Source organism: Amblyomma mixtum, chromosome 1 (genome assembly GCF_055824585.1).
Source record: "Amblyomma mixtum isolate Tamu chromosome 1, ASM5582458v1, whole genome shotgun sequence".
NCBI classification, from domain to species: domain Eukaryota; kingdom Metazoa; phylum Arthropoda; class Arachnida; order Ixodida; family Ixodidae; genus Amblyomma; species Amblyomma mixtum.
The window spans coordinates 220,346,061-220,362,098 of NC_143012.1; the positions used below are offsets into that span (position 1 = coordinate 220,346,061).

At 43.5% G+C, this 16,038-nt stretch overlaps 1 protein-coding gene across 1 annotated transcript; it reads left to right on the top strand.

Annotated features, from left to right (window-relative positions):
• Window positions 1–3,477: 3,477 nt before the first annotated feature.
• Window positions 3,478–14,522, top strand: LOC149370958 (phosphoglycolate phosphatase-like). Its single transcript, XM_089564015.1, has 8 exons — window positions 3,478–4,034; window positions 4,209–4,276; window positions 4,361–4,453; window positions 4,544–4,681; window positions 4,972–5,034; window positions 6,056–6,206; window positions 9,214–9,358; window positions 14,159–14,522. The coding sequence occupies exons 1-8, from the start codon at window positions 3,941–3,943 to the stop codon at window positions 14,328–14,330; spliced, it is 924 nt and encodes a 307-aa protein (XP_089420141.1). The 5' UTR covers window positions 3,478–3,940; the 3' UTR covers window positions 14,331–14,522.
• Window positions 14,523–16,038: the final 1,516 nt, after the last annotated feature.

The window sequence follows — 16,038 nt, forward strand, 5'->3', positions numbered from 1 at the left end:
TGTTTGAAGTTGTGCATTCGGGTGGACATCGTGCGGGGTGCAATAAAATTTTGGGCTTAGTGCAGTGTCACTGTTTGGACAGGTGGTTGCTCGCACTAACATAATGCTGGTCCAGAAAGAAGCCTTCGAGATATTGTAATGTTGATTAGTTACACTTAGCAGACCTCTGACGTAAATAGACAAATCTGTGGACAGTGTGTAATCTGCACTTTTGTGGCTGTTTCTAGCGTGCCCCTTTCAGGGAAAGGCAGTGGAGGAAGCCATGGGAGATTGCCTGCTGAGGTAGGCATACATAAGCTGCAGGTTGGGTACTTCTTGGAATATTTGCAGTGTATCTGCTGGGATCTTCTCAGAATGCATGCAGTGGTTGGGGTGCCCTGTGAATATGTGGGTCGTGCTGAAAAAGTTTTCTGCGATTCCAAAATACATTGTTCAGTGTTTTTCTTTTATAAATTTGCATGCATTGTGCAGTCTAGCAGGCACAATACAAGGGGGTACTGAAGTTCCTGGCTTTGCATTGAAACATGTTTGTTTTGAAAGTGCACATTTATTCAGCGTATTCCCCTTCAGACTAATGCACTTGTTACATCGTTTCTGCTTTTATAGCCTATTTTGAAACTGCTAGGTTGTCAAACCAGCTCTTGGCAGCATGTTTGGCGTCGCCAATGCTAAAATAGGGCAGATGGTGGGCCAATTGGAAACCCAGGGTGTTGCAGCCACAAATTTGGACATGAGCTCTGGTGCATTGTCGTGCAACAAAATGTCCCTTTATTCAGCTTTCCCTGGTGTTTCCTCTTAATTGCCTCTTTCAGCTGGTCAAGGAGGCTGGTAGGTAGTCTACCAATAGAAAGTCTGTACCAGGTAACGGACGCAGTGACCTGATTTCTGGGTGTGTAATTCCTTCGGTTGCTGGGACCTACTGTGGTGCCATTCCTTTGACTGTTCCTTGGTTTTGGGATCTTATATGTGGAGCCAGGTTTCATGAAGAGTCACTAATCTGTCCAAACGTCCTTTGTAGCATCAAAACGGCTCTCGATGCAACTTGTGCAGGCTCCTGTTCAAACATTTCTGCACCCACTTCACTGAAAGCTTGCGCAAGTTGAGGATACTGGTAATAAAACCAACATGGTCTTTTTTTTTCTGGCGGATATTCGCCAGTCAAGAATCTGCTTATGGACAGCATCACTTGTTACCGGGTCTGTTGAGCCTTTGAGGTGCCTGCTGTGAGATTCATCTTCAACGGTGAAATGCCCAGCCTTGAAAAGAGAAACCCAGGTTTTGACAGCGTTGTAGGACGCACACTTCTCCCCTAGTATTTGTGACATCTCGGTGTGAATGTCCTTTGCAGACTTTCCCTGGAGGAATAAAAACATTGTGACCCTTCAACTCCACAGACGTGAAACTTGCTTGTGCTTCTGTCATCTTTGGTCCTGCCTGAAATTAAAAATAGTTATGAAGAACCAGAAACATCTGATACTTGCACAGTTACGTAAAAAGATATCGTGCTTTCCTGTGGTACCAAATTATTTTTTTAATTGCAACTGAAAAGGGGTCAAAGCTAGGAATTTCTTGGCACACCATTGTACAAGAGCTGCAAACATGCTATTTAGTTGGCCTTCAGCCTGTGATGATTGCCCAGCTACCAAGCCAGAGGACGTTGATTCAATTCCCGGCTGCATTTCAGTGAATTTGAAACTCTAAATGAGCCTGTGCAATGTTTGTGCACATTAAAGGTGCCCTTCACTGCGGTGGCCCTCGTAGCTGATGTGCCGCTTAGGGATGTAAAACGCCACAATCTGCAATTTTTTGTACTGTGTATCTATGCTTTTCTAATACTGAAATTTGGTGTTTGTACAATGGGCAGTGTGAAATTGTTGAGCCCCTGGTATTTTTGTCCAGTATTTGTATTTATGGGCAGTAATGTCAAAACTGCTACCCAAAGGAGATGTTTCCTGTGTTATATGAGTGCAGAACACCAGTAAAAAGTGAACAGGCATAAATTCTTTGTGGTCTACAGTGCCAAGATGCCTGGCTGCAACCTAGCCATGTGCACATTGCTTGAATGCCTTCTGCCCCATGGAAGGTGGCATTCAGCTGTCGGTCTGTTATGCGCGAGATGCCTTGACATGTCTCTTAGACCATTAGGCACCGCTTAATTGCAGTGCATTTTCTTAATGGTGATGAGGATGTGGCAAAGTGGCAAGTTACCAGTATGGTCAGTATTCACTTCGACTGCAGAGGAAAGGGTTCACTTGAGGAAGCAAATAGCTTGATTTCGCCATTAGTGTGTTTGCTGGGTAAGTCGAGTTACATTCAAATGTTATGTACCTAATGCAGAAAAATAGTGTAAAGTTTTAGTGTTAGTTAAGCAAAGCAGTTTATGTTAAGTTACATACCACACATTACTGTTGTAATTAAATGTGCAAATGCTGTTCTAAACGTTTTCGTGTGATGTCAAATTCTAAGCCATGTAGTAATGTCCAAATCAACCGTAAAACTACATTACAAATATAATTTTACCATTGTGTCCAAGAATGTTTTCCCTGTTTGTACAATAATGTTTTGCAACGAGGAGAATTTTGCTGTTAACTACCTTAAATAGTGCCTGCCATAGATTGCGTGCTCAGCCCCAAAATTTCATTAGAAACTCTCCTTATTGCCCATTCACTGCAGTCGCATAAAAGAGAGGCTACCCTTCACGCTAACTATATAAGCTTGAGGCCATTGTGTACATGTTAGGCAAGAGTAAATTGCACTTATTTCTGCTTAACTGTGTAGTGCATCGCTTTTATTAAATGCCCCTTTCAAAGTGTTGAGTAAAATTGTGTGGGCCTAGTCTAGCAGTAAACTTGTTAACTTGAGAAAAAATTATTGCAGCGTTTATTCGTTTTAGAAACGTTATAAAAAAACGTTTGACCGAAAACGTATCATTGCTATCGTAGTTTTTCTAAAAACTCTACGATAGCAACTCTATGATGCTTTGTCTCGTCACGAGGCATACAGCAGCGAATCGAAGAGCGCCTCGCTACAGCTTCGAAGTAGAGTGTACTAGAAAGGTCTCTACTTCGAAATGAAGCCACTCCATGACGCTCTTGCTTCCGCTGAAAAACGATATGGACGGGCTTTACTTCGAGCCCGCTTACACGGAGGCAGGCGGGCGTGCGCTGCAAACATACTGTTTCTTTCTTCGCAGCCCACCACCATCGCAACGGCGTCCGCAAAAACGCTTAGAAGTCATTACGGTAAACAAAGGGGCGACATACATGACCAGCGCTTTTAAGCGTTTAAGCCAGCGTTTAAGCGCTCCCGTAATGACATTTCAGCACCTACGACATTTCAGCCATGTTGCCCGAGCTGGGCAAGCCCCAACATGCATGGCATGACTGTAGCATGACTCAACGTATCAGTCGATCACTCCTGAGTCAAGCCGGTCATGCTCAGCCATGTTTCCAAGCGCAGCACGTTGAGCACGTGCCAAGCGGAGATGGCGGTGAGCAGCAGCAGCCAGCAGGCAGCAACGAACAAGACATTAGTGGCCTCCTCTCCAGCTAATCATTTGTGCTCGAGTTGGAGACGATGCCTGCAGAACTCTTTATTACTTATTTCTTTAGCGTCGAATAAATTATGCCACCGCGCAAGCTATCCAAGCTTGAAGACGGATGCCTTGGACGCCGTATAAGGCAAATATCGAATATTTAACATAAAAGGTGAAACGCAATAACTGTCTCACACAGTGGATACCTCTACCGCACCGCGATAGGAAAAATGCAGGAGAGACTAAAATCAGGAAGACAGGAACACAGCTCATGGGCGTTTTCCGCCATTCTTTTTCATTTTCATCCCATCGAAGCTGCCGCCTCAGCCAAAGCCAGCACATGGAATCGTCATCGTGACAAGTACATACGTCACACAACGACGTGTGCTTGCGTCATGACGAAAAATGGCCGATTTGGGTCGTTGTCGTCTGCTTACGAAAGAGATTGTGAAGAACGATTTGATCAATTCAATTACGTATGTACTAGTGGATTGTGATGGTGAGTAGCTTATATATCTTTCCGCAACGTGTACGCGAGAGAGCAGTGTCATTTCTCGAGCTTACAGGCGAAATGTCACCTGTGCCCTTGAGCTTTCGGTGCTCATCCTTTCGCGGCAGCATTTTCGAAAATGGTTTCATTCATTTGGAAACGCTTTTTGCTGTCTCCTTGCAGGCGTCTTATGGCGAGCAAATAATCCTATCCCTGGCTCATCGGAAACGTTGTCTTTACTGCGAAAAATGGTGAATATTTTGGCGTAGATTCTTGTACGGGTTTTACCATTTCCTGTGACAGCCGTGCCTTAATTGGCGGTTTCCGTGTTTCAGGGCAAAAAAGTACGCTTCGTGACGAACAACAGCTCTAAGTCGCGGCATGGCTACCTCAGCAAAATGCATCAGCTGAAGTTCGAAGCTAATATCGTAAGGCGGCGTCTACTGTTCTGCATCGCGACTTTCGAATGCCAGGCTGTATATATGCATTCCAACAAGATTTTTCGGTTCTGCTAACAGGACGAAATAATCACGGCCCCGTACTGCGTCGTGCTGTATCTGAAGCAGAGAAATTTCTCTGGAAAAATTTACCTCGTTGGCACCACTGGCCTTCAGCAAGAACTCAACGAGGCAGGCTTTACGACGTTACCTATTGGGGTACGTACACTTCAGTTATTTAAAGATGATAATAGCGGTGTTTGTCATATCCTGCGGCGTGTATTTACCAAACATAATTACGTAACCTGAGCTGTTAATATGATCCCGTTCACACTGAGATTATGATATACATGTTTTGCCAAAGCTTGGTAAATGTTTATTTTAAGCTTTGAAAAGTCGTGAAAGTGGCAGATATACATATTTAACGCCCTGAATATTATTCATTAAACTTGGTGCGACGTAGTTAAGTGTGGTGTGACATAATTTGGATTATACTTATTTGTTTGCAGCCGGACACAACTGGTCCTGACTGGCTGAAGTGGTGCCTTGAGGACGTTAAACTAGAGACTGGCGTACGTTAGCACAGCGTGCTTACCCTTTTTCTACGGTGTTATACCACGTTATAGAACTGCACTGACGCTCCAAGCCGGAAGATCGAGACCAAGAGCGAAAAAGATCCAGCATAGGTGGCAGCATCTTGGTCCACTGCCAACGTTTCAACAAGGGGACACGTCCTTGTCGTGGGATTTGGCTTGGCTTTGTGACTGAAGCAATGCCACTTATATGTTTGCCTTTTGTTTTTCTAGGTCTTTATTTTTCCAGCTTCTACGAAAACAAGACCTGTTGCCAGAATGTTGGCTCTAGTGTGGACCAGGTGTCTTGTTGAAATGTCGACCGTGAGACTGGGGCGCTACCACTCTTATTCATTTGTAGCTCTTTCTGCTAGCTTAGTCGGCCATTCCTGTGCTTTTTGCTTGAGTTCGAGGATTTAGTATTGTGTTATTTCTCATATTTTAAGTTAATGAGCAAATCAACGTGAATATGTTTGTTTTCTCACAATTACTCAGTGTGGAGCGAGAAATTGAACATTATTTGCTTTCTGATGCAGTTGTAAAATGAGGGCAACACCCTTGAATATAACTCCTATATGCACTGATCTCTGTTCACATATCCTGGTAACTTTTTTCTACAATGGTACAGAAAATTTTTCGGACCACGGAACGGAAGTGCCAAGAGAAACCCAATTTCCGCATGCCTGAACTCGAAGCGTAAAATTGGGATGTGCAAGTCACAAGTTGTGTGGGCATGCTTGATTCCAGGTTGCATGCTTAGCACAGAAGGAAAGCCAGCTTTTTCATGATTTTCGTGTCATGTATAAACGTTTGTACCCCATTAAGACAAAATTCTGGTTTTTCTGCACATGCTTTTATGTAGCATTGTGTTACAAAATTTAATGCCCAACTTGACATCCTTGCCAGCAGTTTTATAACCTTGTGTTGTTCCTTTAGAGCCAGCTTTGGAAGCAGGTCTCAATTCTTTGCACTCTCCAGAACATGTATAGGTGAACAGACTAAGCTGCCACTCTCTCTGCAGGTGAAAGCTGTTGTTTGTGGCTTCGATGAGCACATCAGCTTCTACAAGTGCCTGAAGGCTGCAACGTACTTAAAGGACAGCAACTGCCTTTTCATTGCAACGAACACGGATGAGACATATCCATGTTCCAATGCTGAGATCGTCGTACCTGGTCAGTGCTGCATGTGTCATCAATAAGGTGTGATAGAGCTATTATTTTGCTAGTATATAATGCGTAAAACATAGGCACAATACGGGTACAAGACAAAAATCTATCTGCACCTCTTGTGTGTTGTTTGTGCAGGGCTCAGCCACTTTGTTGATGTCGTGTTGTAAAAATTCCAAGCGTATTGAAACAGCACGACATCCCTTGAGCACTTCACATTCACTGAGTGTAGTGCTCGTCCACAAACTTCACGTCTAATTATCCTTTTTATAGCAAAAGGTTCTCATCACGTTCCCAGCTGCTCTCTGGCAATCTGCAGCATATCCGTGCTGTTGCAGAAACGTCTGGAGTTCTTAAGATTGTCATCATCATCATCAGCCTGACTACACCCACTGCAGGGCAAAGGCCTCTCCCATGTCTCTCCAATTAACCCTGTCCTTTGTCAGTTGCCGCCACCGTATCCCCGCAAACTTCTTAATCTCATCCGCCCACCTAACTTTCTGCCGTCCCCTGCTACGTTTGCTTTCTCTTGGAATCCACTCCGTTACCCTTAAGGATCAGCGGTTATCTTGCCTTCGCATTACATGCCCTGTCCAAGCCCACTTCTTCCTCTTGATTTCAACTAGGATGTCATTAACCCGCGTTTGTTCCCTCACCCACTCCGCCCTCTTCCGATCTCTTAACGTTACACCTTAAGATTGTAGATGGCGGGAAATCACAACTGGAGGAATGAAAATGCTAGTCTGTCTTGTTACGATGAAGTCATGAGCAGTGAGTGGTCTAGCACCAGATATCTAATATGCTTAATGTCGCAAAAGAATTTGAAAAAATAGCACAGTATGCAGAGTTTTTTCTCCGTATGATTGCTGGTTGGCACTGTCACTTAGAACTGCTTCCTTGGCATGACTTCGGTGAACTCAGCAATAGACACATTTCGAGTTTCACTCTGAAATTCACTCCAGTCAAATGTGTCCTTTGAGATGTGGGTAATGCTGTCTTTGAGCATTTTGTGCTTTGCACTACTACTTATTGAGGGGAGTGTGGGTGTGCTGCTGAAACAAAGATATGAGCGGAGGAAGAATAAGTGTATCTAAACTGAGCTTTTGCCTTCAGCTGTTTCGGGAAAGCAGTCTTAGTTTGTATATACAGAGCATAAAGTGTGCGGCCAACGTTCAGATCACAGGCAATGAATTTATGGGCTACAGCTGTTCTCCTGTCTGGACTTTGCAGATACTGATGTGTACATTTTTTCGTTATGTATAAAATATTCAGATTCAAATTGCACCAGGCAAGCAAGACCACAGTCCTTGGTTGCTTGGTGCTGTTTGAACCTTAATGATTGGTGCCAGGCAGCCCAACTTTAGTCTCACTGCAGTTCAAGTGCAATATTGTCATACATGAATATGTAACCTGAGTTAATGCCTGAAGGACCTCTTACTTACTAAAACAAAAAGGCAACCTACTTGGTTTAATGTTTGATGCCATATTTGTTTATGAGCTGTTATTTTCTTTGAATTAAATTGAAAAAAAAAAGGTACTGTTAATTTTGTATGTTCAGGCTCTTCTACTTTGACCTAATGTCTCTCATTGAGGTGTGGACGCTTCATTGAACAACAGGCAGCATGTACGCTGCTGTCAGTCATGTGCATTATGCAGGTAACTAATACCTCTTGACCTAGTGACATGTTTAAAATGGTAGCATAGCTCTACCTAAGAAACCTCATGTGCACCCGTTTTTCATTATTTTTAACATGCACTGCTGATCTCAACTGACTTGAAACCAGCAGATAGAAAGAGGTTATCGGTGACACAGCCAGACATAAACACAGCTGAGGTATTCACTTCCTATTCTGAAGTGCCATGTGTTGTACCTGATCGAGACCTTGCTGCTATTTGCAGTTCTGGCTGTTATCTAAGAGGTGAACTGCATAAAGCACAAGAAAGAAACAAGAGTATTGTTGGCAGCTGGGCACAAATGCAGTTCTGAATTTCAGAAGTCACTTTCGGGGACTAAATTACATGAGCCCTGGTGTGCTGACTCAGTTCTTCACATTATGTTTAATAATTTGCAACTATAGGGGGGCTGTAGTTTATTACGAAACAAAAGATGATAGGTATACTGCAATTGGTTGCTTAACCTTAATTTATAAGGCACAAGCTGTATGCATGTCTTGCATGCAAACCAATGGTAAAAGTGCACTCAGAATACCTTTAGAAATTGAATCACATCACCTTCAAGTCTTTTCAACCACTGGTATTGTAGAAAAAATGGGTAAACATTTGTACCAATGACATCATATAAGGCCTCAAATGTGGTACATATTCATAACTCAGTCCTATCAACATAAAAGAAAACTTTCATTAGAATTGAAAATCGCCTCAAATAGTATTATGAGGCAGTTGATTGATGAAAAACGCTCAAAAGCTCAAAAAGTTTTCAAGTTTTATTTTTCCTGCCAAAATGGGCTGTGTCAAACTGTACACCCGTACTTGTAAAAACGTGAACACTATGAAAGGCCTATTAGTGAAAGGTACAAAGACACTGTGAATGGTTTGCTTAATAGCTTGGTAGTATTCAGCGTGAAAAAATATAGGACATAGGTGCATTGTTGTCCATTTTCCGTCACTTGAAGCAAATGAGACAGTATGGGTCCGGCTGTCCTACAAAGTGGTTAACATGCATTTTGGTCCAGTTCCGTTATCTGCTACATTGATGCTACCATCTGCTGAGGAACATTTGCCTTTGGTTTTCATTTTCTGTGCTCCAGAGAGGAATGTGAAATGTGTCACCTGAACTAACCTTATCTGCTTTAACTATCCGCTAATGTTGGACATGACCTCTCATGAAGTTTTGGATTTGAGGTCCCTTTAACTGATTTAAGTTTCGTAGGATAGAATGTCCACCTACTGCCTGTGTGTGTGGTAGGGCATTTTTCGTTTTCTATACATGGGATTTAGCCGTAATTCTCAACTTGGGAGAAAATTAACACGCCTTATTTTTGTGCTTTCACAGGTTCAGGCAGTATGCTCGCTGCTGTCAAAACTGCTGCTATGCGTCAGCCCACGGTTGTCGGGAAACCAGAACAGTACATGGTTGACTGCATCAAGTACGCCTGCCCAGACATGAAGCCTGCAAACACTCTCATGGTTGGAGACAGGTACTGTTTCTGTTCAGAAGAAGTAGTCGCTTATTTACCTCGTTGGTAGCAGAAGCATGAAAGCAATGAGAACCAAAAATTAGAGGGGACGCTTAAGCCCTGCCTTAATGGTGTGACGCGATAGCATTAATAGGTTAATGCCCGTATATACGGATTTGGTCACTCTTAACTTTACATTCACAGATCCATAGGAGTCTTCATACCCCTCCTGGTGCAGTGATGCAGCAGTTTTAAGCGATGCACCACTGCCCTGCGATGACAGGTGCTGCCACTGGTGGGGCTTGTGCAACCTAGGTTGCTCTTCCAAAGCAACCTCTCGTGACCAGTCGTTAATTTAACTACCACCTTGCCAAGGTGGTCAGCTTGCTCACAATCTGGTGGGCAGGTTGTGATGACTCCACAAGGTCACATGATCTAGGTAGCCCACTAGGTTTGATTTTTTGTTCACAATGCTCACAATGCCGGATCTTCTGCTATCACGTTAAAAGACAACTGAAAGACAGCTGTGATGTTTGCACTTGGAAGAAAACTGATGTTCTCACTTAGATGGAAGCGACCTGGAAGAACGCCTATGTACTCGAGATTTCAGTGCACGTTAAATTAACCCCATGTGGTTGAAGTATATCAGGGGTCCCCCCACTAGATTGTCTCACAGCCAGTGGCGGTCCCAGAGCGTGGCATTAAAGGGGGGGGGGGGGGGGGGGGGGGGGCAGATTTTCGTATATCAAAAAAGAAAAAAAAGAAACAACAATTTTTTGTTTATTTTATCTACACAAAACTTTTGTGCGCTTTATTGTTGAAAAATAAATGGCGAACGCTATAGACGTTATACCATCACTCAAACCTTGAATGTTAACGTTTACGCGAGCAATATTCATTTCGATACCATGGGAAACAAGCCGACAGCTGAGATATCCCGCCACGGCATGGCCACGAAGGTCAAAGCACCTGCCCGGACATTTCACCAGTGGGATTAGCGGCCTTCATTACTCAGTTCTGGGAAGTGGCTTTGTTCCGCCCTCAGTACAATCCTTCAAGGCGGCTGGTCGGCGCTCCTTGTCAAGCCAAAAAGGGATGATCCCCTCGCTGGTGTCACTGTGTCCCATGGTGGGATAAAGACATGAATGGGTGGCTTTTGCCGCCCCGACTAGGTTGCTGGCCACCGCAATCGCAAGTGGATGGCACTGCCAGCGGCATGACAAGACAGCGGTGGGGGCATGGCAGGACCACAATACCTCGACAATCACTACGAACTGTGCTCGTATAACTACCAACGTGTGGAACGTGGAATTGCGTGAAATAAGACAGCCGCTAACACGGTGAACGTACAAAGTAGGGGACTACTTGACGCATCACGGAGGAAAAAGCTTTCCAGTTATTTGTCAAAAATTACATCTCGCCCTATGAGAGCCCGAAAACGGATGTCCGGGAAAATATGCAAAGGCTTTTGGGGGGTAGGCGACCCCCCCCCCTTAGGACCGCCACTGCTCACAGCACAGTGCTGGTTTGGCACGTAACAGTCTACAGTCAATTAACTGATCAGAACACTTCAGTACAGCTTTTGTTTTATAAAATGTAATCCCTCTGTCAAGTTATTTTTGAGCAAAGACCACTGTGCTTGCTGTGTTTCTACAAAAAAGAAAGTGGAGATTCGGCACTAGCCATGAAAATAGATCTTGACCAATTTTTATGTGCACTGCTTGAGCAGGCGAATGCAGCCTTGTGTGCCTTGACCACTCCAAAATAACAATTTCATGCTGCACATACAAGCATAACAATGCTGAGGTGCACCACAGAACAGTGCCTACGAAATGGGTCGAACTACAGATCGCCACCATTGGCAGTGCAAAATGTCAGCATTGAAACCGGCATGCCAGAGATTGTGCTGAATCATGCCACTTTTATTTCTTTTCTGCAATCGTGTGAATCCCAGCTGCACTCGACCGTGCTGTCGAATTTGAGAGATTTTGAAACAGCTGACATATCAATTCTAAAAAAGTTTTAGCGCGGAAACACAAGACAGACAGTGAAGCAGTCAATACAAACACTAACCTGCAACCATTTATTTGATCTTCTACCCGAACAAGGAAACTTGCATGCGCTCCTCTCCTATTAAAACCATGTCAGACTCCAGGTTTGAGACCAATGTGGGTGCTTATCAGAAAACGGCAATCGCATGGGGCTTGACACAATTTCTAAGAAGTAGCACAAATATGAGCAATAAAGAAACAGTTCATGAGGGTGAAAAGCATAGTGAACTAAGCTAAAAAGAAGAAAAGAAGTGCTCATGTTTCTTTGTTTATCAGCTAATTTGACTGAATAAACATCGACTCCCTCTTAAACGTATGAACCGACACCATGCTGATGCACATATCTGGATGTCGCTGCTTTATTTGGGCCGCCTCCAAGTTCTAGCGCTCATGTTGTGTGCCTCACTGCCCGCCTGGTGTTTCCGCACTAAACCTTTTCGAGAATATGACGCCAACTGGCCCAACATTCTACCCTTCTGGCATTTCAAGTACGATCCTGTGATTAAGCGCTACATATTCATTTGAGCATTGAAAAGCTGTGCATATCTACAAATTCTGAATTGCAAATTTGTGTTTATCATGCAGCGCATCAAGGGTTTCATACTTTGTCTCTAAGAGTGTTTGGTGCTGCTTCTGTCTGCCTCAGACTACATCTTTCAGCACAGCACAATTTCTGAAATGTTAGTCGAATTAGTTTAAAACAGAATGGATAGGCCCAGTCTAAACTGCGAGTGGAAACAAAAAAAAAAAAAAGCGAAGAATTTGATCGACTCTGATTCTGAGAAAATAATCAGTGGGTTCTTATCATCACCCATTTAAATTTAACACACTTTTAGTTCCACTGTACCACTTACAGATTCGATCCTGGCCATAGCAGCTAACAAGAGCTAAATGCAAAGGTACTCACATATGCGTACTACCTGTATAGCCTAATTAATCAAATAACAATTGTACTACTAATGCCAATTGCAAATTGAAATCTTCTACACTTCTACACGCAGCAGAGGACCCACAGTCACGCGCGAAAGTTGGCGAGCCCTTCCCAGCAACTTTTTCATGCTCACACCTGCTCATAGAAGTTGACAGGTGGCTATTGGTTAGATTCTTTCAGATATCAGGCAGATACCATGGCCACGGCCAATAAGCCACAAAGCTCCGGCGAGTCGGGAAGCTCCGCCCCTGAAGGTGGGGCGGGCGGAGGAGAGCGTACCTTTCAGTGTGAAAAAAAGAGACAAGAGGAGAGGGAAAGGCGCAAAGACACTGAAATTCAGATTTTCGCTACAGATAACTCAGCTTCTACAAAGCACATTAAAAAAAATTCTTAAAGGACAATATTCGTGAAGCGGCGCGCTATAACATCCCAGGCATACCGCAACTTATTAAAGCCCCTTTAAAGAATGGCACTCGTTTGATACAAGATCTCCAAAACAAATGAATGATCCCTCCACATCAACAGAGTTGATTGTGACAGAAAAATATTTGAGATAAAAGGAAGAGAGTATTGGGGCGACTTCCATTTTAGCAAAGAAAGAAAGGATGTCGTAGTGTCTACTTTGTTAGTCTTGCTTAAAAAGAAACTGCGAGGTCTCCGTCACTAGATTTCAGTTCTCAAGCAGTTTTCAGGTACATCTGCCACTCAGCATCTATGACTGGTGATTTTCGGCCACTAACTCCAGGCATGCTTGCAAAATCCAACCTTTTTTCTGGTAGAAACCTTACCTGCAGCAGATGCTCCTGCAGCTATGGATGGCCTGAACAGTTTGGGATTCCATTATAATGGTAACAAAATTTCTTTTAAAATTTTCCTGAGGTCTCAAAGTTCCCCGCTTGTTATACTTGTGCAAATAAGATAAATTAGTCATTTTCCTATGGTTCTGCTGTTTCTATTGGTGTCTGTAACAACTGTACCAAAAATTAAAATTTGGTTTCTAACATACAGTTCCACGAAAAATGCTTAAATCCATGATTTTTCGCGGAATCACGGGAAATGGGCGGCCTTAATGATGGCAACACGTCTGTGCCATTGGTTGAAAGGCCTCGTTTGAGGGGTGTTTGTCACTCTATTCTTGAGTTTCTTCCCACTGTAATGCCGAATAATATTAAGTTTTAGAAAGCAGTAAGATTTAATTTGGTTGTTCTCATGCACTGCAATATTTTGCAGACAACTGTGCACGTACATGGTCTTGTCATGATGTTGTGGGTGACTGTAACATCATGACAATAGGTCGACCCCATTGGTAGGAGGGCGTCCTTTGAGGGGCATTTGCCACTTCGTTTTGCTCCAGCTATAATGTTGAAGGATTTGGATTGGACTTTTTTTAGACAGCAGTAAATATACGTTTTTGGAATTCCTATGGATCATAAACTTTCGCAACCAACTCTGCACATACATAGCCTCAGCTTGTAGAAGCCCTCATCCCAGAGCCATTGGCATCGCTTTGCAGCCGAATTCCCGAAATTTACTGCTGTGCTATTTCTGGACTATAGTCCGATACAGCTAAAGAACGTAGCGACATATTCCTATCAAAGCAGACCCTCCTACTGATGATATCAATGTACTGTTATGATGCTTCGGCAAGATGCCTTGCAGCTTGCAGCCATCTGCAATGACATGCTAGCAAGCGCAAGGTGGTTGCTCATGTCATATAAGTCGGCCACATTGGCTGCACAGCCTGCTTTGATGGACAGTTGCTGCTTCATTCTACCTGACTAAAATCGCTTTGGCTGGCTGGCACATCAGTGAAGTCTGCTTACTATTTGGCTGCTGCAGGCTTAACACCGACATCCTGATGGGTTGCCGAGCTGGGATGAAGACGCTGCTCGTGGGCTCGGGCATTCACGGGCTCGATGATGTGCGCAAACTGGTGTCTGAAGGGAAGCACAATGAACTGCCAGACTTCTTCGTGCCTAAGCTCGGTGACATACTGGACATGCTGGCGTGAGCACTTAGCGCAGGAGAAGATGAACTAGGAGGAAAATTTGCTTGTGTGATCTCACTCAGCAGCCATTAGCATCAGCTTAGTGTACAGCTGGTATTAGTGCCAGGATAGGAACCATCAGCCTTCATTTTTCTTGCGCCTAAATTGCTGCTGTACCTTACTCTAATGGTGGGCAGTAAATACGAATGAAAAGCACCCGAAGCCTTGTTATTTTATTCTTTTGCAAAAGCACATTTCTGTACAGGCATGTCGTTCATTCATCAGAAATGCAAAACTGTATTTGCAGCTTAAATTTAGCCTATTTGCCAACAGAAGCCATGCAAACTCTTTGAAGCTGTGACAAAGTCCGATTTCCACACTGCTGCTGCTGCCTTTGCCAAAAATTTTAGAGGGCCTCAAGTTTTCTTCTGGGCCGTGCAGTGCAGCTCATTTTGCATTACCAGCTGCTGCGGTGGCTCAGTGGTAATAGCGCTCTGCTGCTGAAACGAAAGACACGGGTTCGATCTCAGCCGTGGTGGTCAAATTTCAATGGAGGTGAAATTCTTGAGGCCCGTGTACTGTGCGATGTCAGTGCACGCTAAAGAACCCCAGGTGGTCGAAATTTCCGGAGCCCTTCACTACGGCATCCCTCATAGCCCAAGTTGCTTTGGGACGTTACACCCCAATAAACCAAACCAACCAGCTCTGCAAAACTAACAAAGATTAGAGGAACTACCTTGCTTGCTCATATGTGGCTTAGGAGCATGGCCCAATAGCAAGTAAATAAGCCCATGGACAGAATTATGGATCATGGCGAGGGATCCTATATATACAGAAATTCCAGCCAACATGTGTTTACCATGGAAACATTTGAAACTTTTCACAGGAATAATTTAAACAGGCCAACAACTGTGCGTTCAGATTACGGTGAAAATGAAAAGATCCTCTCTCATTTTGACAGGCTAGCGCTCTGTAATAGCAGTGAAGCAAAGATTTATATTTTTAATGTAGCATTTAAAATTGCTTAAAACAAGCTGGAATCATGTCCCGAGGTGAAACCTTGGCATTATCGGTGTATCCCACCTTGTAACCACGTCTCAGCGAAATATGAACTATACTTTGTCAAGTGAATGACTTTTTTTCTTCCAAAAGCATTTCTTCTATTTTATTATGGTTCACGCCCTCTTCAGTTAGTCTTTCAAGAAAAAGTGACGCTTCTTACACACTGCCACTGAGATTGCTTCAAGTTATCACTACTAGATGGCACCACATTGTTCTGCATTTCTTGATCGAAGAGGGCGGTAAAACTGTCAACGAGACATGCGTCACTGTGCCTTTGTGTGTGCAAAATGCAAGTGCATGCTAGGCTACACTAAAAGTCTCCAATTAATCTTTGGCAGTTTGGGCCATACTGGCTCTTGGTTCCTCAGTTTTGCCGATGTGCAAATGCCATCATACTCACCGGTATGGTTTCCAGCATCAGGATACATAAAGTTAGTTATAGTTATATGGGGTTTTATGGCGCATAAGCAACTATGGCTATCATGCACCAAACACAAGGTTATATGATGTTATGTCAAGTGTACAGAGGTTACATTATAATAGATTTAAAACATTGGCTTTCTTTAGAAACTTACAAACAAGTGAAAACTCGACAAGTGTCTGCTCGCCTAAAAGCAATGCGGGATGAAATGGAATGTGTTCATTGTAAAATACCGTAAAATTTTTTTTT